The sequence below is a fragment of the Oryctolagus cuniculus genome, chromosome 10, assembly GCF_964237555.1.
Source record: "Oryctolagus cuniculus chromosome 10, mOryCun1.1, whole genome shotgun sequence".
In the NCBI taxonomy this organism is placed as follows: domain Eukaryota; kingdom Metazoa; phylum Chordata; class Mammalia; order Lagomorpha; family Leporidae; genus Oryctolagus; species Oryctolagus cuniculus.
Genome location: NC_091441.1, coordinates 98,954,379 through 98,978,169, shown reverse-complemented (window position 1 = coordinate 98,978,169; position 23,791 = coordinate 98,954,379). Strand labels below are relative to the sequence as shown.

Sequence of the window (23,791 nt, the reverse complement as noted above, 5' to 3'; positions counted from 1 at the left end):
GGACGACAACGACGACCGCGACCGCAAAGCGTAACACCAAGACTGGCGTGTGCCTGGGGGCCAGCTTTATTGTGCTACAGGGAGAGGGTCCCCACATCCGGCTCCCTTCCAGTGTGCTGAGGCAGCGCCCTCCGCCTACCCGCGGGTGGGGCAGGAAGTGGGGGTGGGGGTGGGTCAGCAGATCTCTGCTGTGCGCACCAGCGGCAGGAGCCAGATGAGATCGTGAGGCTTGGGGTGGGTTGCCTTGGCCCGGGTGGTTGGCCGTTGTGCAGGCAGGCACAGCCCTCACTTGGCTCTGTCGCCCTGCCCAGCCAGGACACAAACCTTCCGGTGCTTCTCCCAGTGCTTGACTTGGCACTCCCTGTTGGCAGGGGGGCTGGTGAGGCTGGCAGTGTTTGTGGGGGACACAGGGGTGGGGTTCAGGGGTCCGCGGTCCCAGCAGACCTCACCTGCAGCAGTACCACTCATTCTGGCATCTCGAGCAGCGCTTCGAGGCCTCTGCGCTGCAGTAGGCACAGCGAGGTCGCTCCGGAGCCACCGCTTCGAGCACATCCAACCTGTACGTCTCAGCCCACCTGCCGGAGGGTCACGGGGCCTGGCTGGGCCTGGCAGGCGGGGGCCGGGGGCACCCCCGCTCACACCCATGCCTCTCGGCTCCCGTTGGCGCCCATCCCCGCTCAGCAGGCCTGACCTTGCTGCCTGCAGCCGCAGGTCGTGCTCCGAGGGGCTGAACACGTGTTGCAGCTGGTGCTTGGCGATGGCCTGCCACATGCCTTTGTTCTGCTGCTTCAGCCGCTCCCAGATTTCCGGGATCTAGGAAAGCGAAGCGGAGAGTAGCCGAGGAGGAGCTGGCAAAGTGGACCGTGGTCCCGAGCAGCGGGCTTCCCACGGCGGCCTACCTGTTCTAACACCAGGTCCTTCTTAGGGGTCTGGGGCTCGACCAGGGCCAAGTGGGCCAGGAAGTTCTTCAGGTCTGCCAGGTTGGGCAGCTGGTCCAGGAGGGTGTCTGTGAGAAAGGGCCGAAGCTGCAAGGGAATCCGGGGGAGGCCAGGGTGAAGCTGGTGCCGGCCAGGGGACCGGGGCCAGGGACCAGGGAAGGCCTGGGCTGGGCTGAGGGTACCTGCGGGGCCTGTGTCGCATTGGCTGTGTCACCTGAAGCTCAGGTCTGGAAGGAGGACTTGGGTGGGGGTGGGGAGGGGATGGGATGGGGAGGGGTGGCGCTGGGCTGGAGCAGCTGGTGCAGGGGAGCCCCCTACCTTGAGAAGCTGTCCCTTGGCAAAACTCGTGAGGCAGTAGCGGGCCCGGGCCTCAGAGCTCAGCAGCAGGTTGTACAGGGCGATCCACACCTGCCCATCCAGCTTGCTCAGCTTTTGCTGCTCCGAAGGGGCCACCGTATGCCAACGGCCGCCCTCAAATCGCTGCAGCTTGCCTGGGGAGAGGGGCGGGCAAAGCAGTCTCTGGGAGCGAGTCCGCTGTGCGGGCGGGGGAACTGACCGCTGCCTGGGCATGGTGGGAAAGCCTGGGCCCCCGTGCAAGGTGAGTCCTCAGTAGTGGACACATGGGCCCTGCCTGCTGCAGAGCCCAGCTCTAGGCCCACTTGGGATGAGGCATCCTGGTATCCTCTGTGAGCTAGGAGCAACGTTTGTGTGCAAACTGCCCACCTGCATCGGTCCTGAAGGGTGGCCTGGGAGCTGGGGCGGGTGGGGGGGGGGGCATCTTACCGCCTTCCCGCCGGCTCCAAGGACTGTGCTCCAGCAGCTGCACCAGGAGGCAGGGCAGGTTGTGCGTGCTGAGCATGCGGCTCAAGGTGCTCAGGGAAAGGCTAGGGGCCGGGGAGGGAGGAGGGAGGTGAGCGGAGGCTACAGGCGCCGCCAGCCACCTAGGCCCCCGAAGGCTGCCCACCTGTCCACGCAGTCTGTGATGTAGCGCAGCACCGACAGGGCTTTCAGTGTGATCTCAAACTCCATCAGCTCTGCCTGCTTCTGCAGCTCCTGCAGGGCCACACGGTGCTCCAGCTGTGTCGGCCCCACCCCGACCCCCTCCTGCACAGGCCTCGGGGAACCTGGACCTGTGCCTTGCCCGCTTCAGGGATTCTCAGCCCACCTGCATGGGGGTGCTGTCCTGGGACCCCTCCTCCTCCCGGAGACCACTCTGGCCACCCCGGGCCACCAGAAGAGCCAGTTTGCGGTGGCAGTAGTCCACCAGGTCCAAGACGGTGTCTTCTGCCGACTCACACACCTCCTGGGGGGCAGGCAGAGGGGCAACTTTCGGTCTCTGATGCCCTCCCCGCACAGACACAACGCCCCTCGGGCCAGGCCCCGGCCTGCACCTCACCCTGTGGAAGAACACTGTCTCAAGGAGGTTGATGATGGAGGCCTCGTGGTGTACCTGCCAGAGAGGACAAGGCCACCGGGGCTGCTGGGGAGGGGGGGGCGGGGACACCAGCTGTCCTCCCCAGTCCAGGGCCCTCCGACGGGGTGGGAAGAGGCGTGAGGTGGGGCCCAGCGCACCACCATGTATATGGGGAAGGTGTTCTGGGGCTTGAAGTCCTCCAGCTTGCACAGCACGGGCAACACTTTCTGCTTCCACATCTCCACGGTGATCAGCTCCTCCACCAGCGTCGGGATCTTCGGAGGGTGAGGGAAAGAACAAGGGTGGGCGGGCTGGCCTTAGCCTGGCAAGCTTCCCCGGTCTGCCTTGGCCCAGCTCAGCTCTTGCACTCCCCGGAGTCCCAGAGACTCCCAGGCTGCCAAAGGACACATCCCAGCATGTACCCTGTTTCCAGCTGCCGCCAGCACCTCAGTGGGGACACCCTCTGCCCCTGCAGCCGTAGCACCCCTCCCACACGCAGCCTCCATCCACTCTGTCCTCTGTCCCCTAGGGCCCTTCCCTCTCACTGTGCCCACTGCTACTGCTGGCAGAGGATCCCTTCTGCCAAGTGGCATTTCAGGTCATGTGCTGGGGCCACCCCTGGTCCACGCTCCAGCCGGGCATCGGCATGGGCTCCAACTCTCCCCTCTCGTGTTGGGGAGGCTGCCCCCGCCAATGCCAAAGTCCCACTCGCACTCCAGTGGGGAGCTCGTCAGGCCTTGCTGTCAATCCAGGGACGCCTTCAGCCCTGAGGGTGCGGTGGGAGAGGAGCGACGGGCAGCGGCCCGTCATACCTTCCCGTGGGTGACCAGCAGCTCCTGGATGGGCTCGCTCTGGCTCGCGGTGGCATCCAGGATGGCCTGCATGTTGAGCTTCTCCAGGCTCTCGTGCTGCCGCGTCCACCTGCCCCAGACGGGACGTGTGCGCATTTGGGTGCACAGGTGTGCCGTTACGTGAGGGCGGGGCTGCATCCTCCTGAATGCAGCCCGATTCTCAGGAGCGAGGGGGGCTCCGCAGCGACAAGCTTTAGCCTCCAAGATCTCTGCCTCCCGCCCGAGCCCCTGCGCACTGGGCGACCCCTTCCCCGAACGTCAAACCCAAGCTCTCCCCCACTCAAGGCCTGCCGCGGTGACTCGGTCTGACCCAGCCGCCTCACCCTTCAGTGCCCATCTCTCGCAGCGGGAAGCTGCGCAGACCCCGCACCAGCACATCAGCCTCCCCGGGCAGCAGCAGCTCCAGGTCGCCCATGTCGGGGCCAGGGTCCCCAGGCAGAGGCTGGGGAGCGGGGGGCGCTGACACACGTCAGGACGACGGACTGCAGCGGGGCCGAAGTCTGGCACAGGACGGTTGTGGGGCGGTTGCGGCGCGTGGGTCCTGGTCGCCATGTAAACGGGTGAGCCCGCGCCTGCGCAGTGCGGCCGCGGCTCCGCCCCGCCCCTGCTGTCGGCTTCGCTAGCTAGCGGAGCCCGCTGCCCTGGACAACCGCGCCTGGGCCGGACTCCGGCCGCGGCCAATACCTGGGGCCGGCACTGGGCTGGGGAATCCGGACTCCGCCAGTTCTGGCAGCCGTGCCATCCTGACCACCGGATGTCTCATCGTGGTTTCCCGCAGCCTGCTCTCCAGGTGCAGCCCAGGGCCGGCAGCGTTCTCTCCGGACCTGCTCCTGTCCCGGCCCCTCCGCCACAGCCGGGAGCCTGGAAGGTGCGCGTCACACACACGCCCTCCCTCGCACGGCGCCGCTCTGGGCTCGTCTCGGACCCTCAGAATCCAGGCCCAAGGCAGCTTCCTAGGGTCCCCCTTTCTCTCTCCTCACTCGGGACTTCGATTCTGCCGTCTCCCCTTTGCCTCCTAACCGTCTCCCCTTTGCCTCCTAACAGCCCCGAGGCTGGCCCGTGGGCTCCTTATACTCCCCAGAGTGGCTTTTGCCTTAAGTTCTGTTGTTAAGATTTACTTTATTAAAAAAAAGGATTTACTTAACTAACTTAGAGACAGAGAGATCTTCCTTTTTTTTTTTTTTTTTTTTTTTTTTTTTGACAGAGTGGATGATAGTGAGAGAGAGAGAAAGGTCTTACTTTTGCCATTGATTCACCCTCCAATGGCCGCCACAGCTAGTGCGCTGCGGCCGGCGCACCGCGCTGATCCGATGGCAGGAGCCAGGTGCTTCTCCTGGTCTCCCATGGGGTGCAGGGCCCAAGCACTTGGGCCATCCTCCACTGCCTTCCCGGGCCACAGCAGAGAGCTGGCCTGGAAGAAGGACAACCGGGACAGAATCCGGCGCCCCGACCGGGACTAGAACCCGGTGTGCTGGCGCCGCAAGGTGGAGGATTAGCCTAGTGAGCCGCTGCGCTGGCCGAGATCTTCTCTTTGCTGGTTCACTCCCCAAATGACTGCAACATCCAGAAACAGGCCAGGATGAAGCCAAGAACCCAGGTCTCCCACGTGGGTGGGTGGCAGGGGCCCAATCACTTGGGCCATCATTTACTGCCTTCCCAGGTGCATTAGCAGGGAGTTGGATCCAAAGTAGACTAGCTGAGGCCAGCGCTGTGGCACAGTAGGCTCAGCCTCCAACTCTGCACCAGCATCCCATAAGGGCACAGGTTCATGTCCAGGCTGCTCCACTTCCGATCCAGCTCTCTGTTGTGGCCTGGGAAAGCAGTAGTAGACAGCCCAAGTCCCTGGGCCCCTGCACCCACGTGGGAGACCCGGAAGAAGCTCCCGGCGGCTCCTGGCTTCAGATTGGCCCAGCTCTGGCTGTTGCAGCCATTTGGGGAGTGAACCAGCGGATGGAAGACCTCTCCCTCTCCCTTCTGTCTGTAACTCTGCCTCTCAACAGACAGTTAAAAAAAAAAAGGTGCAACAGCCGGCACTGGAACTGGCGCTCTGCTAAGGGATGCGGGCTCTCAGAGCAGCGGCTTAGCCAGCAGTGCCACAGTGCCCACCCTGCCGCAAACTTTTGCCCTTGTTTCCTCACTCGGTCCTTCGTTCGCGTTTCCGTTTGTCACCTCAGCCAGGCCTTTCTTGCCCAACTAGTCCAGAGAAGTCCCTGCTCCCACCTCATCTCATTCTTCACATCTCGGATGGTTTCTGGCCCTTTCTTTCCGTTTATAATGAGCAGGCACCTTTACTTGGCCAGCGTCGGTCCTGCCCACCAGAGGGCGCTCCAGGGCACCAACACCGTGGCGGCCGCATTCGCTGCTGTCTGGCTGGCTCAGGGGTAGGGTGAAGTGGATGACTTTATTGACAGGACTTTATTGACAGGACTGCAGGTCAATCAGATGGTAACGGACTGACCTACTGGTCTAGCCCCAGGCACCAGGCAGGGCTCAGCACCACGCAGCCACCACAGCCTCACTTCCAGCAGATGATGATGTTGGGGTCATTTTCCAGCCGCTCATCCAGCTCATGGTAACTCATGCCTGGGCGGGGTGGTGGAGGTGAGGCTGGGGCCTTGGCTCGGCCGCCCGGCCCTGACCCCACCCTGCCTGCCTCTACCTGTCTTGCAGCAGATCTCGTCGTAGCTATGGCAACCCGTGTAAAGCCGTGCCGGGTGGCTTCGCTCATCGTGAGACACTCGCACAGGGTACTTCTGTAGTCGCCGGATGAGGTTCTTCATGAGCCCAAACTGGATCAGCTTCCTGGGGTGAGAGCCGGGGTGCGGGTGATGCCCGGGCCAGGCTGGCCCCTTCCTTCCTGCAGTCCTCCCTGCAGGCTGCTGCAGTAGCCACACTGGCCTCCAAGCCCGTCACCTCCAGGAAGCCTGCCTGGACTGGCAGGGCCGTGTGATTCCGCTCACTGGGAGGCCTCTGCTTCCTCTCTGACCCAGGGCTCCTAAGAGACACCGGGGGTCTCCCTGTCCTCCACAACCCCCTCACACCCCGGGGAGTCCCCCTCTGACCGTTCATCGACATGCTGCAGCTGCTGGGGGTGGCGGCCGATGAGGTCTCGCACAGTTGTGCCAGGACTCAGGCTGCAGTACAGCTGGAACACATCCCGCAGGCTGGCCCTCTTGTGCCCTGTGGGTGCCAGGGGTCAGCTTGCCAGGAGCCCTGCTCTCCCAAGAGCTCCCTCCCCCAAGCCTGCAGTACCTTGCTTGGTCACATAGGACAGACATGCCTCCTGCAGCGACTTGTCATCTACCAGATCCTGGACCTTGGGCGTCGGGCAGTACACATTGGAGTACTAGCGGGGTAGCAGAAAGCAGGGGGGCTTGAGTGAGGGGCCTGGGAGGCTGCCAGCCTGGCTCTGGCACAGCCATAGGACCCACACCTCAGGGGACCGTACCGCAGACACCCACCTGCAGGATGGACACCAGTGTCACAACGCCATAGTACCTGCAAGAGGCGGTCGTGCTCAGCCTCCGAGCCCGCACTCAGGGCCCCTGGGCTGCTCCCCGCGGGTGGGCCCACAGCCAGCACTACTCACAGCAGGTTCTGGATGGCGATGCGCACCAGGTTGAGCTCCACGTCCGCCTCAGCCGAGATCTTCTGGACGTGCCGGAAGCCGTCTATGTAGGGCAGAATCTGGGCAGAGTAGGCAGTGTCAGAGCGGGTGGGAGAGAGGCCAGGACTGTGGCAAGTGCAGGATGACAGGCAGGGCGGGCTGGCGCACCTGTTGTGTGGTGAGGTCCCACTGCGAGTTACAGAAGTCCTCCTTGTCTTTGGTAAAGACAGGCACGTCGTACTCCTGGGCCACAGGGGGGTCCGGCCGCTGCTCAATCACCTTCAAGTGGATGGTGTTGGACTCATCTGCAGGGGACCCCCCCCCCAGACCCTCAGTCCTGTCTCCAGGAGACCCGCAATTACTTCCCGAGCCTCCCAGAATCCCTTGAGGCAGACAGGCAGCTGCGAGTACGGTCAACCTCACGGCTCCCCCTTCGTTTTAAAAACCAATTTTGTATGAAAGGCGGAGAGAGAGGGAGGCAGGCAGACAGACAGAAATTATCCATCTACCGATCCACCCCCCAAATGCCCCCGATTTGGGAAGTGAAACAAATCCGGGAGTTCAGAGCTCATTGTGGTCTCTCGCATGGGCGGCAGGGACCCAAGGACTTGAGCCATCATCTGCTGCCGCCCAGCGCATGAGCAGGAAGCTGGGTCGGAAGTGGAGGAGCCAGGACTTGAAACCCGCACTCAAATCTGACATGTTGGGGTCGCAGCGGTCTTAACTACTGCACCAAATGCCCAGCCCACTCTTCCCCTTTTATGGAACAAGAAACAGGTCCAGAGAGGGAAGGGATGTGCTCAAGGGACAGAGCGGGACACTCTCCTGTGCCCGCCCCCTGTCCCCAGTCCCACCATGTACTAGACCCTGAACACAATCACTCTTGCACACAGCTGTTCCCTGGCCACCACGCTACTCATGAGCCTTGACCTCCCCAGCGACTGGTCGCACCCTCCCCCGCCGCTCTCCCGTCCCTGCAGAGGCTGGGCCATACCAATGGGCAGAGTGCACCGGCCAGAGGCATTGAGCTCCTCCAGCAGGATGGTCATGATGGGAACCAGCTTCTGCTTGCTCTCCTCCGTGGACACGAAGCTGCTCTCCAACTGGACAGAGCAGGAACAGCATGGTGGGTACCCGCCCGGAACCCCGGCTGGCCGCCTGCCCTGTCTGGGTCCTCAGTCGGGTCTGGGGGCTTTGGAGACATAGGATCGTCCCCCCCGACTCTGCCTGCCCAAGCACCCGAGCCCATCTCGTGGCAGACCTCGAGCGTGGTCAGGTAGCCGGCCAGCTTCTTCACGATGGGCTCCAGGGCACAGGTCGTGGCCTGGGCATCGCACACAAAGCCCAGGTTGAAGAGGAGGGCATTGCGGCTGTACTTCTTGTGCTCGATGCACACGGGGCAACCAATGAGCTTCTTCTCCATGGCTGTGCTGGATGGGTGCAGCAGGATCAGGCCGGCCCTGAAGCCCGTCCCAACCTCCTGGGACCCTCGCCTCCACCCCCACCGCCACCCAGCTGGGGCCTCACACAGTGATGAGCTTGTTCTGCAGCTCTGGCTTGGTGATGATGTACACTTGGACCGTGTCAAACAGCTCTCGGGAGATGAAGTCCTCGGGGACCTGGGGGCGGGAAGATGTCCTCAGTGCACACGGAATGGGTGCAGTGCCCCGGGCTGACCGCCCGCCCCACAGTCCCAAGCCCTCTTCTCTAGCGGGGACCTCTCTGCAGCCACTCGGATCTCCTCCTCTGTGTTTCCAAACACCGCCTATGTTATCGTCCGCTTCCTGGCTTTTGCATCCGCCATGCCCTCCTGGCTGGAACACTCCCTCCTCTCTCACCACCCCCTTCCTAGACATCATTTGGGGGGGGTACTGCTGGGCACCTCCCCCTCTCGTGGGTTCTGAACTTTCTCTAGGACCCCAAAGCGTGATTTCTTGCAAACACTGTTGATGTGACATAGTATGTCTCCCCTGCACACCGGGGAGCCGGGTCTTGTTCTGAGTATCCTCCCGGTTCACGATTGTCGAAAATGAAGGAGTGGCATGCCTGCGCGCTGCACGGGCACCCAGCACCTTCCTGCAGCCGGCTGAACTCCTGAGAGCGTCCTCTATCCCCTCCAGTCCCGCGAGCCCCGGCGTCACCTGGTAAGTAATCTTGGGTCCCAGCGTGGGGTGGAACTCGCTGAAGAATATGCATTCGATGCGACAGCTGCTGCCCATGGTGCTAGCGGGGCCTGAGTCCGCGGTCCCTGTCCCTTGCGCGCGGAGGCGCCCCCACTACCGGGAACACCTGTCAGACACAGCAAGGAGGCCCTGGACCACCAGGTCGCGCCGGTTGCGCGCGCACACACACACCCCAGGAGAAGCCGTTTGCTCAACAGCGCCTGCGCAGCGCGACTCAGAGGCGTGGCCGGAGTGTGTGTGTGTGTCGGGGGGGGGGGTCGTTCCAGGAAGCCCCGATGGGTAGACGTCGCACCCGGAAGTGAAGCGGCTCCGCGACGGAGCGGCGGTGCGCACAGCAGGACCCAGAGCATCTAGGTTTCTTTGGAGAAAACTGCCTCGTCGGGTCGGCGCTGCGGGTGAGGCAGGCAAATGGCTGGTGTGGAGGGGCAGCATGCTGGCGGTACGTGGGGAGGCCCCGCGCGGAGGGATTCACGCTGTAAATGCAGCCGCAGCTGGGAACTACAACTTCCGTGGTGCTCCACGCCCGCTTAGCCTCCCCTCCCGCCCGCGTTGGCGTGGTGCACGCTGGGATTTGTAGTCTTAGAGGGCCTTGCTCCTCCTTACCTGGAAGGTGGGCCAGCCGCCTTTCAGATCCAGGTAGACGCAGACAGGCTGCCGGCCCTGGACTGGCGTGTTGTGACTATTCCTGGTGCCGGCCTTGGTACTGTACTGTTGCTGTCTGCCGTCACTTCTTGGAAGAGGGTGGCATTCCTCCCGTGCAAACCTGTCTCCTTTAAGGAGTGGCCAGTGGCACCGAGAGCCTTGCCCACGCTGCTATGCTTTCAGGCTACAGCCACAGGCCCGGCTGATCATGGCCCTTTCTGTGGAGACTGAGTCGCACATCTACCACGCTCTCCGCACTGCCTCTGGGGCTGCCGCCCACCTCGTGGCCCTGGGCTTCACCATCTTCGTGGCTGTGCTTGCCAGGCCCGGCTCCAGTAAGTAGAATTGCGAGTCGACTTTCGGGAAGGTAGGGTTGCTTCTGCTGAGAAGTCGGGACTGTAGGGAGCCTTGGGCCTGGCTGTCACGAAAGGCTTGGCTGGCTGCGGGATACTCTGTCCTGGAGAAAGGACGGGGGTGGAGCAGATGGGTGCTGGGCTTCTCCCTGACCGGGGCCCCACATGGCTGCCTCTTGGGGAGGTGGGGGGCTGCCAGAGCTTCTGCTCCGGGAGGGGGGCTCGGTGTGGGCTGCAGCCCCGCCTCAGTGATAGGTGCTGACATCCCTCAGCCTGTTGGGGTGGGCATGGCTGGTGCCGTGCCGCAGCGCCACGAGGCTTCCTCTTCTTGTTCCAGGCCTGTTTTCCTGGCACCCTGTGCTTATGTCTCTGGCCGTAAGTAGTGGGCCTGGGTGGCTCTTGGGGGTGGGAGCATGGGCATCCTTGGGGACACTGCTGTTGCCTGCTCTAACTCCTCCGTGGTAGACATCCCAGGCTGCAGCCAGTGTTTGCGACCCAGATGAACGCAGGGTTTGTCTGAGCACACATGGCGGCGTCACTGGCTTCAGGCAGGAAGCTGAGACGCTGCACTCGGGTGCACCTCTGCCCCCGTTTACTTTACTTTATGGTGCCAGTTCTAACCGTCCCTGCAGCAGCGCAGCCACACGCCGGGTCCTGCCGAGACACTGTATCCGGCCCCACGCAGGGAAGACACACCTTGTGAATCATTTATGACCGCTCTATCTCAGAGCTGTTTGCCGCAGCGGCAGAAGCCATTGCAGCGCGGCACCCGGGCAGAGAATGAGGAAGGGCAGTGGGCCCAGGCGCGCTCGGGCTGGGGGGTTCCCTGCAGGCGCCCGCGCTGTGGGACGGCGCCTCACTGACGCCTCCTGCCTGTCTCCACAGTTCTCCTTCCTGATGACCGAGGCGCTGCTGGTGTTCTCTCCGGAGAGTTCGCTGCTGCGCGCCTTCTCGCGGAAGGCCCGAGCGCGCTGCCACTGGGTGCTGCAGCTGCTGGCCCTGCTGTGCGCGCTGCTGGGCCTGGGCCTGGTCATCCTCCACAAAGAGCAGCTCGGCAAAGCGCACCTGGCCACGCGCCATGGGCAGGCGGGGCTGCTGGCTGTGCTGTGGGCGGGGCTGCAGTGCTCGGGGGGCGTGGCGCTGCTCTACCCGAAGCTGCTGCCCCGATGGCCCCTGGCGAAGCTCAAGCTGTACCACGCCACTTCTGGGCTGGTGGGCTACCTGCTGGGCAGTGCCAGCCTGCTGCTGGGCATGTGCTCACTGTGGTTCACGGCCACCGTCACGGGGGGGGCCTGGTACCTGGCTGTGCTGTGTCCCATCCTCACCAGCTTGGTCATCATGAACCAGGTGAGCAACGCCTACCTGTATCGCAAGAGGATCCAGCCGTGAGCTCTTCCAGCCTAGGCCAAGCCTGGATTTGCCCCTCAGTGCAGGGGCGAGGGCTGGGGCCCTCTTGGACGCGCTCAGCTGACTGCGTCAGTGGGACGTTACTGAAGTATTGGGAACCAGAGACCCACGTGTGACGTTTTTGCTACTCGTGCTAAGTGCCTCCCTGTCCCGTCTCAGCCAGCCTGGAGAAGCACACGGGTCCCGTGTCTGGATGAAGCTGGGCCTCCCCTGCACGGTGGCTCACATTTGTGCTGGCACGTCCAGAAATGACAGGCGAGAAAATAATAAAATGCCTGAAAAAGACTCATGGGAAGAGCAGCCCAGCCTTGGTGGTGCTTCTCTCACACCTTCAGCGTGAGCAGAGGGGAGCTGGGAGGCAGGGCCTCCCTGACCTCGGCCGCCGAGTCTCCCATGCCGCCCAGGCCGTGGCCGTGAGTGCCGTGCCCCGTCTGTCTCCGGCTGCCCCTGCACCAGGGTCTGCAGACTCGGACAAGCTGGGGCTGTCGCCATAGGTGTCAAGCACGAGTGCTGTGCACTGGGGGTGAACCATGGGGAACAGCAAATCCTCACCATGGAGGGGTCTCTGTCGTCGGGTCCCCTGGGTGCGGGTGGAGGGAGAGGAAAAGGAGTGACAGCCTGGAGAAGGCTGCCTACCAGCAGGTGTGTGGCGGCAGGGGGAAGGGAGGAGTGGTGGGCGTGCTCGCGCTCTGGGGTTGCCAGGGAGACACAGGTGGCCCGACGGAGCCCAGGAGTCAGACCTCAAAGAACTGCTTTATTGATACTGCGAGGCTGGGCCTGGCTGCCCACTCCAGTGGTCCTGTAGAAAATACCTGGGGCGTGGCTGGCTGGCTCCGAAGCAGTCAGCCACGGCAGAGGGCCACGAGGAGCCCTGACGCGAACATCGTCTTTCTGGGGGTGTGCAGGCACACGCAGCCCCTCGCCGGCTCCTGCACAACCTGTTTGGCAAATCCTCACCCGGACTCAGAACTCTCAGCGGCCAGTGTGAGACGTGAGGGGCAGCCGGGAGCTGTGGCACCGGTGTCCCTGCAGCCGCCCGCCTGCCTGGGCTGCTGATGCCTGGGGCCCCGCGCCTGGCACAGGGTCTGCAGTGGGACCAGGCAGGACTCCTGGGTAGTGTTGGTGAGAACCAGCCGAGGGCCGTGGAAACCCACGCGGAACCCCAGCAGGCCTTCTTCCCTCTCAGAGCAGTCGGTGCCACACTCCAGGCGCTCCGGTTACAGCTGCGGGGGAGCGGCCTCAAAGGTGATCAGACCGGATTCTGGGGCAGCCCCCTTCCCTGGGGGCCCAGAGGCTTTGTCTGAGGGCAGGGGGCTGTCCAGCTTGGCCCCCGCCTCCTCGTCATCGTCATCCATGCTGGGCCAGACGGACTGGTCCTCCACTCTCTTCAGCCGCTCGTTGAGGGCCTTCAGGGCCAGTTGCCTGGGGCCGGAGAAGAGAAGACAGATCACTCTGGGTCTGCCTGCCTCCTGCGATGCGCCCTTCCCAGCAGGCCGACTCCCCCCTCCCCCCCCACGCGGGGCCTGGGCCCCCCTCCAGAACGAGGACCCAGGGCTGCAGCGGCTTCCCTCTGCTGCTGGGCACTCCACACTGCTCCCAGGGCAGACGGGGAGAAGGGCAGGTCCCTGCAGATGCGGGTTCCTGCCTGGGCTCTCGCATCACTTGCAAGGAGAGGGTTAATCTTCCTCCTCTTCCTGGTTAGAGCCTCCTGGCTGGGGTCTGGGGGGGACGGCTGAAGTCAGCACCTCCCTTTGGCTCTCAGCCTAGGAAGCAGCACAGACGTCATCCTTCCCAGAATCCCCAAGACCACCAAGACCTGTGTTAGAGCAGAGCTCGGTGCAGTCCACATGGGCAGGGCCCAGGCCAGGCCCACTGTGGGGGGAGGCGGGAAGGCCCCCCAGGCAGTAATCCCCCGCCCTGGACTGCTGCCCACGCAGGGACAGCCTGTGCAGCCTTCCAGGCTCCAGCGGAGAACCAAAGCTCCCAGCAGGCCAGGCCTGGCACAGGCAGGGCGCCCTCCCTGTGCTACCTAGGCTCCATCCCAGGTGCCCGTGCCGGGCTGAGGCCTGCCGGCAGTCGCTTCCTCACAGGGTGGAAGAGGACGGAACCCTGCTTCCCCCTACTGGCAGCGCTCTGGTGGGAGTAACCCCCACCCCACGTCAGCCGACCAAAAGGCTGGGCTCAGAGCCCACCTTGACCCTGCCCCCCCGCCTCCTGTCTGCTTTCTGGTGTCCAGCGATCCTGGTAACCCAAGGTCTCTCCCTGGAGGAGGGCCGCCTGGCCCGGCCCCCCTTTAGAGCTCTGAGGGCAGCTCCCCTCCCAGCAGGCCCAGTGTCCTGGGCCCATCCCCACTGGAGAAGCTGAGCCGGACGGCTGTCTAGAGGCCTTGTCGCCCACAGCGACCCACGCTGCACGGCCCAGAGCTGGGCCCGGCGTGCCAGGTGTATTTCCAGCGCCCACCGGCTGGGCTCACAGTACTCTGGCCCGTGCCTGGCTGGAAGCGCACGGCGCCAGGTGAGAGAGGGCAGGGCCAACTCTTCAGCTCTGCTCACAGAGCTTCCTGCCAGACCCCACCTGACAGGGGGAGACGGGGAGCCCCTGACATTGCACCGGCACAAGGCCTGCCCTGGCTGCACCACTCAAGCAATTGCCTCCCAGTGACGCGGCGCTGATGACGCCCTGGGGAGAGCTGAATCAGAAAGCCAGCGGGTCACCCGGCGGGACTTGGTTTGCACCTGAGGAAAAGGGGGTTTCAGCCCTGGTGCGGGCAGCGGGCTCCCGAGGGGGTCAGGTGGCCTGTCCCCGGGCTGAGCAGCACAGCCTGCCGAGGGGGGGGGGGGAGAGTTGGCGATACCCCAGGCTGGCGAAGCAGAGTCCGGGTCAGGGGCCAGGGAGAGGCTGCAGGTCAGCACCCGGGGACTGGGCTGGCCCAGGCCAGCTCTTAGGGACCCGAGGCCTCCTTCCCTGACCCTCCCTCTCAGGGTGCAGGCCCGGGAGGCTGGCTGTGGCTCCCAGCGCGCCCACGTGGAGGACTCCGAGTCTCCCTGCCTTAGACTCGCACAGCACCTGCCGGAGCCCAGCCACCCACATGCTGATGTCCTCAACCCCAAAGACCGGCTCTCTCTCCGATCGGCTGCCCCGACACCGGCCTCGGCCCGGCACTCAGCTGGCAGGTGACTCGCGCAGCGCCCTCCTAGCCTGGCAAGGTGGGGGGAAGCTGTCACGGTACCTTCTCCGCTCGGCGTCCTGCGGGTCTGTGCCCGGGAGGCTGATGGTGATGGAGGACGGGGCGCCCACGTCGTAGCGCTTTACCGTCTTCTGGCAGACCCTGACTTTCACCAGGAGGCCGTGCACCACGTCCGCCAGCAGCCCCACCACGGGCTGCAGGATCTCGGGGAAGAAGGTGGCAAACGCGAAGTGGTCGGCCATGTCCCCTCGGCCCCGACTATGACGCTGGTAGAAACGCAGGTACACCCAGCTGGAGAGCAGGCCGAAGCCGTAGGAAGCCAGGGCCGGGCTCTGGAGCAGCGTGGCCAGCCGCAGCAGCAGCAGCAGCGCCAGCAGCAGCATGGGCACCACACTGACACGCACCTGGGGCACTCGCAGGACCACACAGTCCCCCATGGTTTGCTTGAGTGCCACCAGGACACCACCCAGGAAGCCCAGCGCGCCGTGGATGCGGATGGTGAACAGGTAGAACAAGTTGAAGGAAGCCATGTAGGTGAGGAGGTAGGCGAAGGCCCCCAGCAGCCCCACAGACACGTTCACCACTAAGAAGAAGATGAGCAGCTCCAAGGCACCCCAGAGGGGCTCCAGCAAGCGCCCGGCCACCACCACTGTGGCCAGGCTGATGGCCACGTCCCACACGTGCTGCTCCATCAGCCCGTGGGTGGCCAGGGTCCAAATCCAGAAGTTGGGCGGAAAGAGGTAGCCCGGGGTGACCGCCAGGCAGCGCGTGTCCACGGCGAAGGAGAGCAGGTAGAGGAAGAGCACCGCGGCGCACAGCGCCTTCACCACCACGCTGGCGCTGGCCAGGACGGCCCCCAGGTGCTGGCGAGCGCCAGGCAGGGCGCGCTGCATCTTCCCGGCGGGCGGCGGCCTGCAGGAACGGGGCTGGGGGCCTCCCCGGGGCTCGCCCTAGCCCGGCCCCGACGGGAGGCCCGGGTCCGGCCTAGTCACTGGTCTGTGTCCCTGGTGAAGGACCTGCTTCCGGTCGGAGAGGGCTGTGGTGCCCAGGGGCCGAACCGGGCCTTGTCGCCGGGCCGGAGCCTAGGCCCCTCGCCCAGGACCTGCGGGAAGGCCCCGGGCGGCTTCGGCGCGCCTGCCTGCCTGCCTGCCCTGTAGGCCGCGCGCCAGGCCAGCCGGGCTAGCGTTGATCTCAGGACTGCGCCTTCTCCATCCACTCCGGAGTCCTTTAGTCCGCGCAGGGCTGACGCCTTGCTCTGGGCCCGAGTCAAGCCGGGTCAGCTCCGGCTCGGCCTCGGTCTTGGCTTCGACCGTACCTCCTCCTTCTCAGGGGCCAACAAACAGGGGTGCCGCGCCTGCGCGCCCCCGGCGGCGGCGGGATGCCCTCCGCGCCTGCCTTCCGGCTCCTCGGCATGCTGGGATACTGAGTCCTTGGCCGCCGCCGGGGACGAGCGGAACGGGGTTCCTGGTGGAACTACAAGTCCCAGGAGGCTGTACGCGCGCACCATCCCCGTCGGTGATGAGAGCGTATGCTGGGAGTTGTAGTTCTGAAGACCATTTCCGCTGGTTATTGGAAAGTGGCAGGGGTAGGGTGGGGTGGGTGATGGAGTATTGCCAACCTCGGATAGCGGTGAGGCAGGTTCGGAGGCAGCACCGCCTCAGGCCACACACTTGCTGAATTGTCCGGGAAAAGTAGCTCCGTTTGTGTATGCACACCTGTCCTTGTGAGCAGGTGTGTGAACCAATGTGTGGGGACTATTGGAACCTCCGCGGTCTGGTCGATGGGCTTGGACCCAGGCTGGAATCCTTGCGCTGCTATTTGGCGGCTGTGTGACAGTGCCCGAGTTCCAGAACCTTTTTGAAACTCGAGGTCATGGGCTGTAAAATGCAGATGGTGGCAGAACCTTTCTACCCTAAGGATAAAAGGGAACAGGAGTGTAAAATGCCAGTCTACCTGGCTGCTTAGCGTGTGTGTGGCTCACGCTGCCCTGGACACAAGGAAGGTGGACCCTGAAGTGAACCCAGGACTCCCGCTCCCGAAGAGGTGAGGCTGGGCTGCCCTCCAGACTCTGCTCCCCACCAGAGGCTCCCCTACAAGCCTGGGCCCCCTACTCACGTCACAGGGGCTCCTGACAGTTTGTATCCTATGGTAGATATACGTCTCAGTTTTTAAAAATGTGTAATTAGAACATAACAGTACTTTTGGGCCCAGCGTTGATATTCAGTGGGTTAAGCAGCTGTCTCTGACGCTGCCGGCATCTTATATGGGCGCCAGTTCGAGTCCAGGCTGCTCCACTTCCAGTCAGCTCCCTACTAATATGCCTGGGAAAGCAGTGGAGGATGGCCCACGTGCTTGGGCCCCTGAACCCACATGGGAGACAGGGAAGCAGCTCCTGGCTCCTGGCTTTGGTCTGGCACAGCTCCGGCCGTTGTGGCCATTTGGGGAGTGAACCAGCAGATGGAAGACCGACCTCTGTCTCTCCCTCTCTCTGTAACTCTATAAATAAAAAAAAAATTTTAAAGTACTTTATCGTATAAAGTGTAAATCCCTTCTTTTCAGCCACTGGGCTCAGTGCACAGAGCCGCCTGCATCGCACAGGCTGCTGGTGGCTGCCACGGCCAGCTAGGATGGCCAGACTTAGAAAACCAAACTATAGGGCGCTCAAATATCAACAATACACTTTTAATATAAGCACGTCCCCTGATTTTTTAGAGTATGTGCCATGTGATATTTAAAACACACTTCCATGGTAAGAGTTGGTATCTGAAATTCAAAATTCACGGTGTGTTCTGTATTGTATCTGGCAACCCTGCCCCAGGAGCTGAGGGGCTGTCGGAGGGTGTTGGGGTTCTGCGGCCTCTGCTGATCTTTTTCCCGTTAGCAAAGCATTTCTTCTCCATTTGCTCTTCTGTGATACCCAATCCGAAGGCTGTGGCGAGGACCCAGCCACTGCCCCGAGCAGGAGTGAGCCAACTCCCCCTGCCGGCCGGGCATGTGCTGCACAAGGGCAGGGAGCTTTGGCGCCCCGTGGGGAAGCCTCCGGGCCAGGGCTTGGTGATTCTCTCACCACGCTGACCGCTGACCGCTGACCGGAGTGGACGGTTAAGAAGGTTGAGGTTAAAGTGAGCGAGGCCTCAGGCTACCTGCGCAGGCCCAGAGACTGCCACGGAGCTGGCCTCTGGGCTGCAGTAGGAGCAGCAGCGAGGCCTCTGGCTTCCGTGGGCGGACCTGTCCGTCAGGCCCAGGTAGACGGACAGCACGGCCGGGTACCCTCCCCCTTCACAGCTCTCCTCACGCTTCCCCCTTCCAGGCTTCTGGCCTTGAGGACGTGGGCGGCTTTTCCTTGCTAGACAGCTTTCTCCTGAGGCTTCTGAGAAGATGCTATCAAAGCATGTCAGAGCCTGGCCCTGAGCAAGTGCTGAGTGCGTGGAAGGGTCAGGCCCCAGGCCGTCGGGGACCGGGACTGCCAAGCAGAGCGGTGAGACCAGGGCCACCTGTCTTCATAGCTACCCAGTCCTCACCCCCAGGCCGACACAGTGCAGGAAACTGTTTGAAGTGAAAATATGAACGTTATTTAATAACTGATCTTCTGTAATAAACCATTTGAAAATATTTTACAAGGAATCACACACAACAATATTTTACAAAGTTTCTTGACTTTTTTTGTCGCTGTTGTTTTTCCGACTTGTCTGTACAAAATAGAACAACAACAAAAAAAAGGGCAGAGAGAAGGAAATGGCCCCCAGCCCCCAGCCCGAGGGGAGGGGGCAGCCGGGTCGGTGGGAGATGAGAAGGATCAGACCCGGCTGGGGGTTGGACAACTACCTGATGGGGACTGTTTTGTCTGTTTTTCTGTTTTTTTTTAAACTTAAAATATATATTTTTCTGTATATGTTGTTTCTTTTTAGTTTTTATGTTCTCCATTGAGCACCTGACTACACTACAGTTACACACACGCCCCACAGGACATGGCTGACCTCCAGGCCGGGCATATGTCAAGGACTTCCACCCTGACAGCAGCAGTGGGCATGGACCACGCGCACACACACATACACACACATACGCACACACTGAGAAAGCGACAAGCAACGTGACATTAATTAACGGAACCATTAATTAATGCATCCCCTCCCCCCTCCTCCCAGTCCATCTGAGCCCCGTGGCTACTTCCCCGTGCCCTCAGTCCCCCACCGGCCGGCCCCGGGAGGGGTGCCTTCAGGGGAAATGACCAGAATGAATGGTATGAAGTGATGTGCCTGGGCCCAGCCTCTGTGGGTGCACTGAGCATGTGTGTGTGCGCAGGTGTGTGTTCAGCAGAGAAGGGGCAGTCTGGCCTCCTGGGGGCAGGGAGAGTGTGTGTGTGTGTGTGTGTGTGCGTGTGTGTGAGGGAAGGAGACGGGGAATCGGCACAGGCCTTATACACTCAGCCAGGAGAGACCAAGTCACCCCTGCTAAGGCAAAGGGCAGCGTGGTGGGGGTCCCTCTGCGGAAGGGGCAGGCAGTAGCTGGTGGCCTTCTGGGGGGCTGACCCTAGTGAGAAATGGTTACAATGAGCACCTGGCAGGGTGAGGGGCACTTAGGGAACACTGGCGGCTAGGGGTGGGCCAGAGGGGTCTTCACCCTCTCTGCCCTAGCATTTGGCACTGTTTGACATTCAGCTTGAGAGACGGGAGGACCAGCTAGCTGCAGCTCAGGTTGGAGGTGGGCAGTGAGTACAAGATGGAGTGTGCACACCCTCCCACCAAGCCCCCGCACCCAGCCCCACCGGGTGGTGTGTGTGTGTGTGTGTGTCTGTCTGTCTGTCTTCCCAGGTATGTCAACTCTGAGTCCAGGTTCTGCTCTCAAGGCTCCCGGAGTGCAGGGGTTATGTCTGAACACATGTCGCTGTGACTTTCTTACTCCTGCGTGGCTGGGCGGAGGGGGACAGGAGCCGGCGGTGGGCTGCCCCAGGACCTCACCCCTGCGATGCACAGGCCTCAAACTGCCCCTCTCACCTTCCTCCAGTACTCTACTCTCAGGGAGACCGGTTTTGGGCTGGCTAGAGGATTCCAGCCGAGGCAGGGTCCCCCTCCAGGCAGGGTGGGCCGCGGAGGCCTGGTTTGGCACCAGCACAGCGGCCTCTGCGTCCCAGCCCACCGGGGTGGACCAGGTGGGGATGAAGGCTCCGAGGACACCTCCACAGCTCCATGTGGTGTAAGTGCCAAAGACCTGTACAGGCGCCCTCGCTGGGGACTCGCCCACCCCAAGGCTCAGACTTTCGGGCCTGGGGGGCGCAGGTTCTTCAGGGAGGGCGGGGAGCGTGGGGGGGGAGTGGGCGGGGAGAGGTGGTGAGGAGGAGGAGGAGGAGCAGGAGGCCGGGCGGACGCTCAGGGGCGCTGGGACCCATGGGCGTGGACTTGGGGCTGCGGCCTGGGCGGCAGGCCCAGGAGGAGCAGCAGCTGCAGCGAGACCAGGACGCCCAGCGACGGCGGGAAGGAGGCTCCGCGGCCACAGTCTGAGGTATCTTCCTGCGGGCACAGACGAGGGGATGGTCGGCCTGGGCGGGCGCAGGGCCGCGCAAGCCGGGCGGGACGCCCAGGCCGCCCGCTCCCCCTCACCGTCGCGTTGTAGTCGAAGCAGATGTGCGGGCCTCTCCGGTATCGCGGTCTCTGCACCAGCTCGCACTGCTCCGGGCCGTCCGCTGGGCATGGGTGGGGAGTCAAGGAGGCGGTGGCGGCGGGAGAGCGCGCGCGGGGCAGGAGGGCGGCGGGCGGCTGGGGGCGCGGGGGGCGCGGGAGCGCGGGGGCAGGATACAGTGCGTCTCCTTCTGCAGCAGCCGGCCAGCCTCGCACTGGCTGCACAGCGGCTTCTCCGCCACCACGAAGAGAAGGTTGGTGTTGGTCAGCCTCTGCGCGTGGAACAGCCTGCGGGGAGAGCAGAAAGGCGGGGCCTCGAGGCTCGCCCCGCCCCGGCCCCGCCCCGGCCCCGCCCCGCCCCGCCCCCGCGGGCACCTGGAGCAGTTTCCGCAGTCAATGATGGCGTTGTAGGAGGCGTTCACCGAGCCGAAGTAGTACTGGGTCTGTTTCATGACGCAGCTGCTCTCGCGCGTCTCGGGACTCCCCTCGGCCTCCGCGGGGTCTGCGGGGCCCAGAGCGCCTCAGCCCAGCCCCCTGGACCCCCGCGGTCTCTCTCGGGCCTTCACTTGGCTCGGCCGTAGACCCCTCCCCCTAACACACAGGGAGCCGGGGACGCCTTGCTCAGACTGGGTACTGGGACTTGAGGAGGGACCTCCGAAGCCCTACCTACCCGCCTGGAACCAGCTGTGGTAGATGAGGCCATAGAGAAGCTGCTGGAACAAGGACCTGGCAGGCACGGGGCGCGGAGTGGGGGTGGTCAGCGGAGGCCGGAGAGCACCCTCTCCACCACCTCCCCGTCAGGACTCACCAGGCCGCAGCAGAGGTCCACCAGGCCAGGTTAAGGAAATCTGCAATGGTGGGCTGCAGGGGGAGAGGGCGTGGGCTGCCACATCTGTGCCCTGCCCTCCCTTGCCCCCAGCGTGAGTAGATGTCGCAGGTGGGCGAGGGTCATTTCTGGGCGAGTCTCCCAGCCCCCCCTCCACCCCAGGCATCTCTGGGGACTCACCACAAAGACACCTCGGGGTGCAGCACCCAAGTTGCCAGGAGGCTGGGGGGCACAGGCTGCCTGGTAGTCGTAGGACTCCTTGCGGGTATAGAAGGAGTTGTTGTAGAGCGCCAGCATCAGGTTGGCATCCACCTCACTGAAGAACCTGCCCACCTGAGGACGCCGGCAGGGAGACGCGGTCAGGCGCTGGCGGTGCCACAGCCCCAGATACCACAGCCCCTCCCCCGCCCCCTCACCTGGTCCCACTGATGGTTCTGGTTCGACAGTACCAGGAATCCGCCATCATCGATGAGGACGCAGAGCAGGTCCTGAGACGTGGGGAAGGGGAGGTAGATGGAGAGGGGCTGGGACCCCCACCTTCCAGGCCCCGGCATTCCAGTGGTTCCCTGGGGGCTGGGGTACATCTCCCCCAAGTCCAGCTAAGGCAGGGCGGGGTGCTGAGACCACAGACCAAGGGGGTGGGCTCAGAGTGGCAGCTGCTACTAAGACATCTGGGAGTGGGGGAAGCTGGGGCTCAGGGCAGGGTCGGGGCACACGCACCTCGTTGTTAACCTCGCAGTCCATCTCACAGTGGCTGCTAGGGCCGCACTGCTGGTCAGAGAGTGAGGACTGTAAAGCGCCCGCCAGGTTCCCTCCCCCCATCACCCTTCGTACACCTGGCGCCCCCGGCCACTGCGGCAGCCCCTGCCTCCGCATGGGGGGCTGGCTGGGTGTCCCTGGGACTCCAGGGAGGGCACTGACTCCTGGGCTCACTGCCCCTTCCCTGGCTGCGATACCTTATGAGGCTGATCCTGGTGGGTACGGTTGCTGGCGAGCACCTTGAACTTCTCAGCCCAAGCCTCTAGGTCCAGCTTGACGCCCACCACTTTGAAGGAGAGCGAGGGGCCATCAGGGCTACTCGCCTGGGCAGTGCTCTGCCCACTGCCTCTTTCCCCACCTCTGTCCCCCGCACTCACCTGCTGGCCTCAGGGTGCGCCCGCCCAGGCTGAGCTCCACTGCCGTGCTGACGAGGATGCCCACCGTGTCGTTCTCCAGCTCCAGCTGCCTCAACAGGGCTGGGGTGGGTGGGGTCTGGAGTTAGGTCCACCACTGACCACCACACGTGGGGCCCCACCCAGGGTGGACTCCAGCCTGAGCACCCAGCCCAGGGTTCGGCCCAGCCAGCAGCCACTTCCTTTCCCCAAGTCTTTCCCGGTGGCAGCCGGCACGTGGGCAGAGCCCAGCCCCGGCTGAGCCTCCAGGAGACCGAGGCTTCCCACCTGCGGCTGGGCCCCCAGGGTGGACACTCACCATCCTGGTGTGGGGGCTTGAAGACGTAACCATGGTTATCCAGGCTGCGGCGGTAGAAACTGGCATTGAAGGGCTCGGGGTTTTCTGTCCAGTCCTCAGCCGCTCTGGAGCACCCGAGAGAGGCAGAGGTCAGTGGGTGGGCGTGACCTGAGGGGCACTGTGGTCTCAGCCTCTGGGCAGCAAGTTAGGGGTGGGGTCCCGGGCAGGGGCAAGGTTGGTCACTTACTTATTGGGGAAGACACGGGTGATGCCGCCGTCTGTGGCGGCGAACACAGACAGAAGGCTGTACCTGGGGACAGCGAGGGGGGTGGGGACGCGGCGTCACAGGGTTGCCTGCCGAGGGGCAGGGCCGGGCTCTGGGCTCATCCCAGCCTCCTGCCCCCATGGGCTGGGTGGTGCCTACGTGTTGAGATCCTGGTCCCGCCACACGCGCTCCACCAGCTGCTGGGTGATGCCCGTATCCAAGATCAGGTTGTGCAGCAGGAAGTTGTTGCCTGGAACAGGGCAGCGGCTGGACGCGACGTCTTCCTGCAGCTCCTCGCCCACCCTCGCCCCTGCCCCAGGGCTCCACCAGAACCTTGCCCATGACCTGGCCCAGGTCCTGCCCTTGACCCGGGCCGGTGTACTTCCACACCTGCCCAGGCTCTGGGTTCCTCTGGGCTGCCCTGCCAGGCACTCACACTGCTTGGAGTCTGGAGTCACTTTCTCCATGAGCTCAATGAAGTTTTTCAGGAACTCGGTGTTGTTGTCAGACGCATTCAGGTCCTTGCAGTACTCTCTGGGGGTGGGGAGGGGCGAGAAGAGTGGGCTCGGGGCTGGACGGGGCAGCGGGGCCAGGCTTCCCATTAGGCCAGTCGGCCCACTGGCTGAGCCCAGGCCCAGGCCTCGGGGAAGGTGCGTGTCTTGGGCTGTGGCCTCTCACGTGCCTGGCAGGCTGCCCAGGGGGCGGGCAGGTGGAGCTGAGGCCAGAATGAGGGTCTGCTTCCTTCACCCTGGCAGGCTCTCTGCTGGGCACGGCTCTCCTGTGTGGCTGGACCCCGATGGAGCCCCTGGGGGCTGGCTCACCCACCTCTGTGCGCTACAGCACTCGGTGCACAGAAGGTGGGCGTGAGCGCCAGCACTGGCGTCTGTGGGCCAGCTGTGCACCCCCGGGCAGCTCACTCGAGCTCCCCGAGACCCATTCTTCCCAGCATATGCAGAGGGGTGGCGAGTCCGCGGCTGGCCCCTCTGCTCAGAGCACTCGTCCCCGAGGGGCGGGCAGGCCACTCCCTTCCCTCCCGAAGGCCCTCACCGGACTC

The 23,791-nt window shown here is 63.7% G+C and overlaps 5 protein-coding genes across 25 annotated transcripts in view; 1 reads left to right on the top strand and 4 right to left on the bottom strand.

Moving 5' to 3' along the window:
• Window positions 1-43: 43 nt before the first annotated feature.
• Window positions 44-3,781, bottom strand: ZMYND10 (zinc finger MYND-type containing 10). 7 transcript variants are annotated; one of them, XM_051851620.2, is made up of 12 exons: window positions 3,527-3,781; window positions 3,165-3,273; window positions 2,511-2,627; window positions 2,335-2,388; window positions 2,104-2,241; window positions 1,903-1,991; window positions 1,722-1,822; window positions 1,257-1,429; window positions 900-1,025; window positions 692-813; window positions 450-575; window positions 44-361 (listed from the first exon to the last, which is right to left on the bottom strand). In XM_051851620.2, the coding sequence occupies exons 1-12, from the start codon at window positions 3,616-3,618 to the stop codon at window positions 286-288; spliced, it is 1,323 nt and encodes a 440-aa protein (XP_051707580.2). In that variant the 5' UTR covers window positions 3,619-3,781; the 3' UTR covers window positions 44-285. The 7 variants fall into 7 exon arrangements, with proteins under 7 accessions (XP_051707580.2, XP_051707574.2, XP_069906874.1 ...); XM_051851614.2 differs by having other exon boundaries at window positions 450-813; window positions 3,527-3,769; XM_070050773.1 differs by lacking the exon at window positions 1,257-1,429 and having other exon boundaries at window positions 900-1,006; window positions 3,527-3,769.
• Window positions 3,782-5,585: 1,804 nt separating this feature from the next.
• On the bottom strand, window positions 5,586-9,209 carry NPRL2 (NPR2 like, GATOR1 complex subunit). 2 transcript variants are annotated; one of them, XM_002713216.5, is made up of 11 exons: window positions 8,952-9,209; window positions 8,338-8,429; window positions 8,072-8,240; window positions 7,805-7,913; window positions 6,979-7,115; window positions 6,793-6,890; window positions 6,665-6,701; window positions 6,456-6,549; window positions 6,266-6,383; window positions 5,863-6,005; window positions 5,586-5,786 (listed from the first exon to the last, which is right to left on the bottom strand). In XM_002713216.5, the coding sequence occupies exons 1-11, from the start codon at window positions 9,027-9,029 to the stop codon at window positions 5,719-5,721; spliced, it is 1,143 nt and encodes a 380-aa protein (XP_002713262.1). In that variant the 5' UTR covers window positions 9,030-9,209; the 3' UTR covers window positions 5,586-5,718. The 2 variants fall into 2 exon arrangements, with proteins under 2 accessions (XP_002713262.1, XP_051707573.1); XM_051851613.1 differs by having other exon boundaries at window positions 8,338-9,029.
• Window positions 9,210-9,259: 50 nt separating this feature from the next.
• On the top strand, window positions 9,260-11,695 carry CYB561D2 (cytochrome b561 family member D2). Of its 4 annotated transcripts, none has more exons than XM_017343838.3 (4): window positions 9,260-9,388; window positions 9,819-9,970; window positions 10,326-10,363; window positions 10,874-11,695. In XM_017343838.3, exons 2-4 carry the CDS (start codon window positions 9,844-9,846, stop codon window positions 11,375-11,377), a joined length of 669 nt encoding a protein of 222 aa, XP_017199327.1. In that variant the 5' UTR covers window positions 9,260-9,388; window positions 9,819-9,843; the 3' UTR covers window positions 11,378-11,695. The 4 variants fall into 4 exon arrangements, with proteins under 4 accessions (XP_017199327.1, XP_069906877.1, XP_017199328.1 ...); XM_017343839.3 differs by having other exon boundaries at window positions 9,271-9,388; window positions 9,771-9,970; XM_017343840.3 differs by having other exon boundaries at window positions 9,300-9,432.
• Window positions 11,696-12,129: 434 nt separating this feature from the next.
• On the bottom strand, window positions 12,130-15,970 carry TMEM115 (transmembrane protein 115). Its single transcript, XM_002713218.5, has 2 exons — window positions 14,625-15,970; window positions 12,130-12,817 (listed from the first exon to the last, which is right to left on the bottom strand). The coding sequence occupies exons 1-2, from the start codon at window positions 15,473-15,475 to the stop codon at window positions 12,613-12,615; spliced, it is 1,056 nt and encodes a 351-aa protein (XP_002713264.1). The 5' UTR covers window positions 15,476-15,970; the 3' UTR covers window positions 12,130-12,612.
• Window positions 15,971-18,131: 2,161 nt separating this feature from the next.
• Window positions 18,132-23,791, bottom strand: part of CACNA2D2 (calcium voltage-gated channel auxiliary subunit alpha2delta 2) — a 135,152-nt gene continuing 129,492 nt past the window's right edge. For 4 of the 11 annotated variants that reach the window (XM_070050768.1, XM_070050772.1, XM_051851598.2 and 1 more), the window contains 15 exons: window positions 23,174-23,271; window positions 22,897-22,987; window positions 22,720-22,782; window positions 22,494-22,597; window positions 22,160-22,258; window positions 21,980-22,068; window positions 21,744-21,794; window positions 21,440-21,511; window positions 21,204-21,356; window positions 21,006-21,058; window positions 20,868-20,923; window positions 20,573-20,699; window positions 20,377-20,485; window positions 20,180-20,269; window positions 18,132-20,089 (listed from right to left, as the gene is read on the bottom strand). In XM_070050768.1, coding sequence (XP_069906869.1) covers window positions 19,949-20,089; window positions 20,180-20,269; window positions 20,377-20,485; window positions 20,573-20,699; window positions 20,868-20,923; window positions 21,006-21,058; window positions 21,204-21,356; window positions 21,440-21,511; window positions 21,744-21,794; window positions 21,980-22,068; window positions 22,160-22,258; window positions 22,494-22,597; window positions 22,720-22,782; window positions 22,897-22,987; window positions 23,174-23,271 — 1,396 coding nt within the window. In that variant the 3' untranslated portion in view covers window positions 18,132-19,948. Of the gene's footprint in view, window positions 20,090-20,179; window positions 20,270-20,375; window positions 20,486-20,572; window positions 20,700-20,867; window positions 20,924-21,005; window positions 21,059-21,203; window positions 21,357-21,439; window positions 21,512-21,743; window positions 21,795-21,979; window positions 22,069-22,159; window positions 22,259-22,493; window positions 22,598-22,719; window positions 22,783-22,896; window positions 22,988-23,173; window positions 23,272-23,791 lie in introns of all 11 variants that reach the window. The other 7 variants (XM_070050770.1, XM_051851599.2, XM_051851602.2 and 4 more) reach the window with 3 other exon arrangements.

Excerpts from the sequence above, each read along its gene's own strand:
- TMEM115 (XM_002713218.5), bottom strand. The coding sequence starts at position 15,475 with ATGCAGCGCGCCCTGCCTGGCGCTCGCCAGCACCTGGGGGCCGTCCTG. Across the intron at positions 12,818-14,624 it reads CAGGACGCCGAGCGGAGAAG|GCAACTGGCCCTGAAGGCCC; the intron begins GTACCGTGACAG and ends CTCCGGCCCCAG.
- NPRL2 (XM_051851613.1), bottom strand. The coding sequence starts at position 9,029 with ATGGGCAGCAGCTGTCGCATCGAATGCATATTCTTCAGCGAGTTCCAC. Across the intron at positions 8,241-8,337 it reads CAGAACAAGCTCATCACTGT|CACAGCCATGGAGAAGAAGC; the intron begins GTGAGGCCCCAG and ends GCACCCATCCAG. Across the intron at positions 6,384-6,455 it reads GTCCTATGTGACCAAGCAAG|GGCACAAGAGGGCCAGCCTG; the intron begins GTACTGCAGGCT and ends TGGCACCCACAG.
- CYB561D2 (XM_017343838.3), top strand. The coding sequence starts at position 9,844 with ATGGCCCTTTCTGTGGAGACTGAGTCGCACATCTACCACGCTCTCCGC. Across the intron at positions 9,971-10,325 it reads GCTTGCCAGGCCCGGCTCCA|GCCTGTTTTCCTGGCACCCT; the intron begins GTAAGTAGAATT and ends TTCTTGTTCCAG. Across the intron at positions 10,364-10,873 it reads CTGTGCTTATGTCTCTGGCC|TTCTCCTTCCTGATGACCGA; the intron begins GTAAGTAGTGGG and ends CTGTCTCCACAG.
- ZMYND10 (XM_051851614.2), bottom strand. The coding sequence starts at position 3,618 with ATGGGCGACCTGGAGCTGCTGCTGCCCGGGGAGGCTGATGTGCTGGTG. Across the intron at positions 3,274-3,526 it reads CGAGAGATGGGCACTGAAGG|GTGGACGCGGCAGCACGAGA; the intron begins GTGAGGCGGCTG and ends CGTCTGGGGCAG. Across the intron at positions 2,389-2,510 it reads CCTTCCCCATATACATGGTG|GTACACCACGAGGCCTCCAT; the intron begins GTGCGCTGGGCC and ends CCTCTCTGGCAG.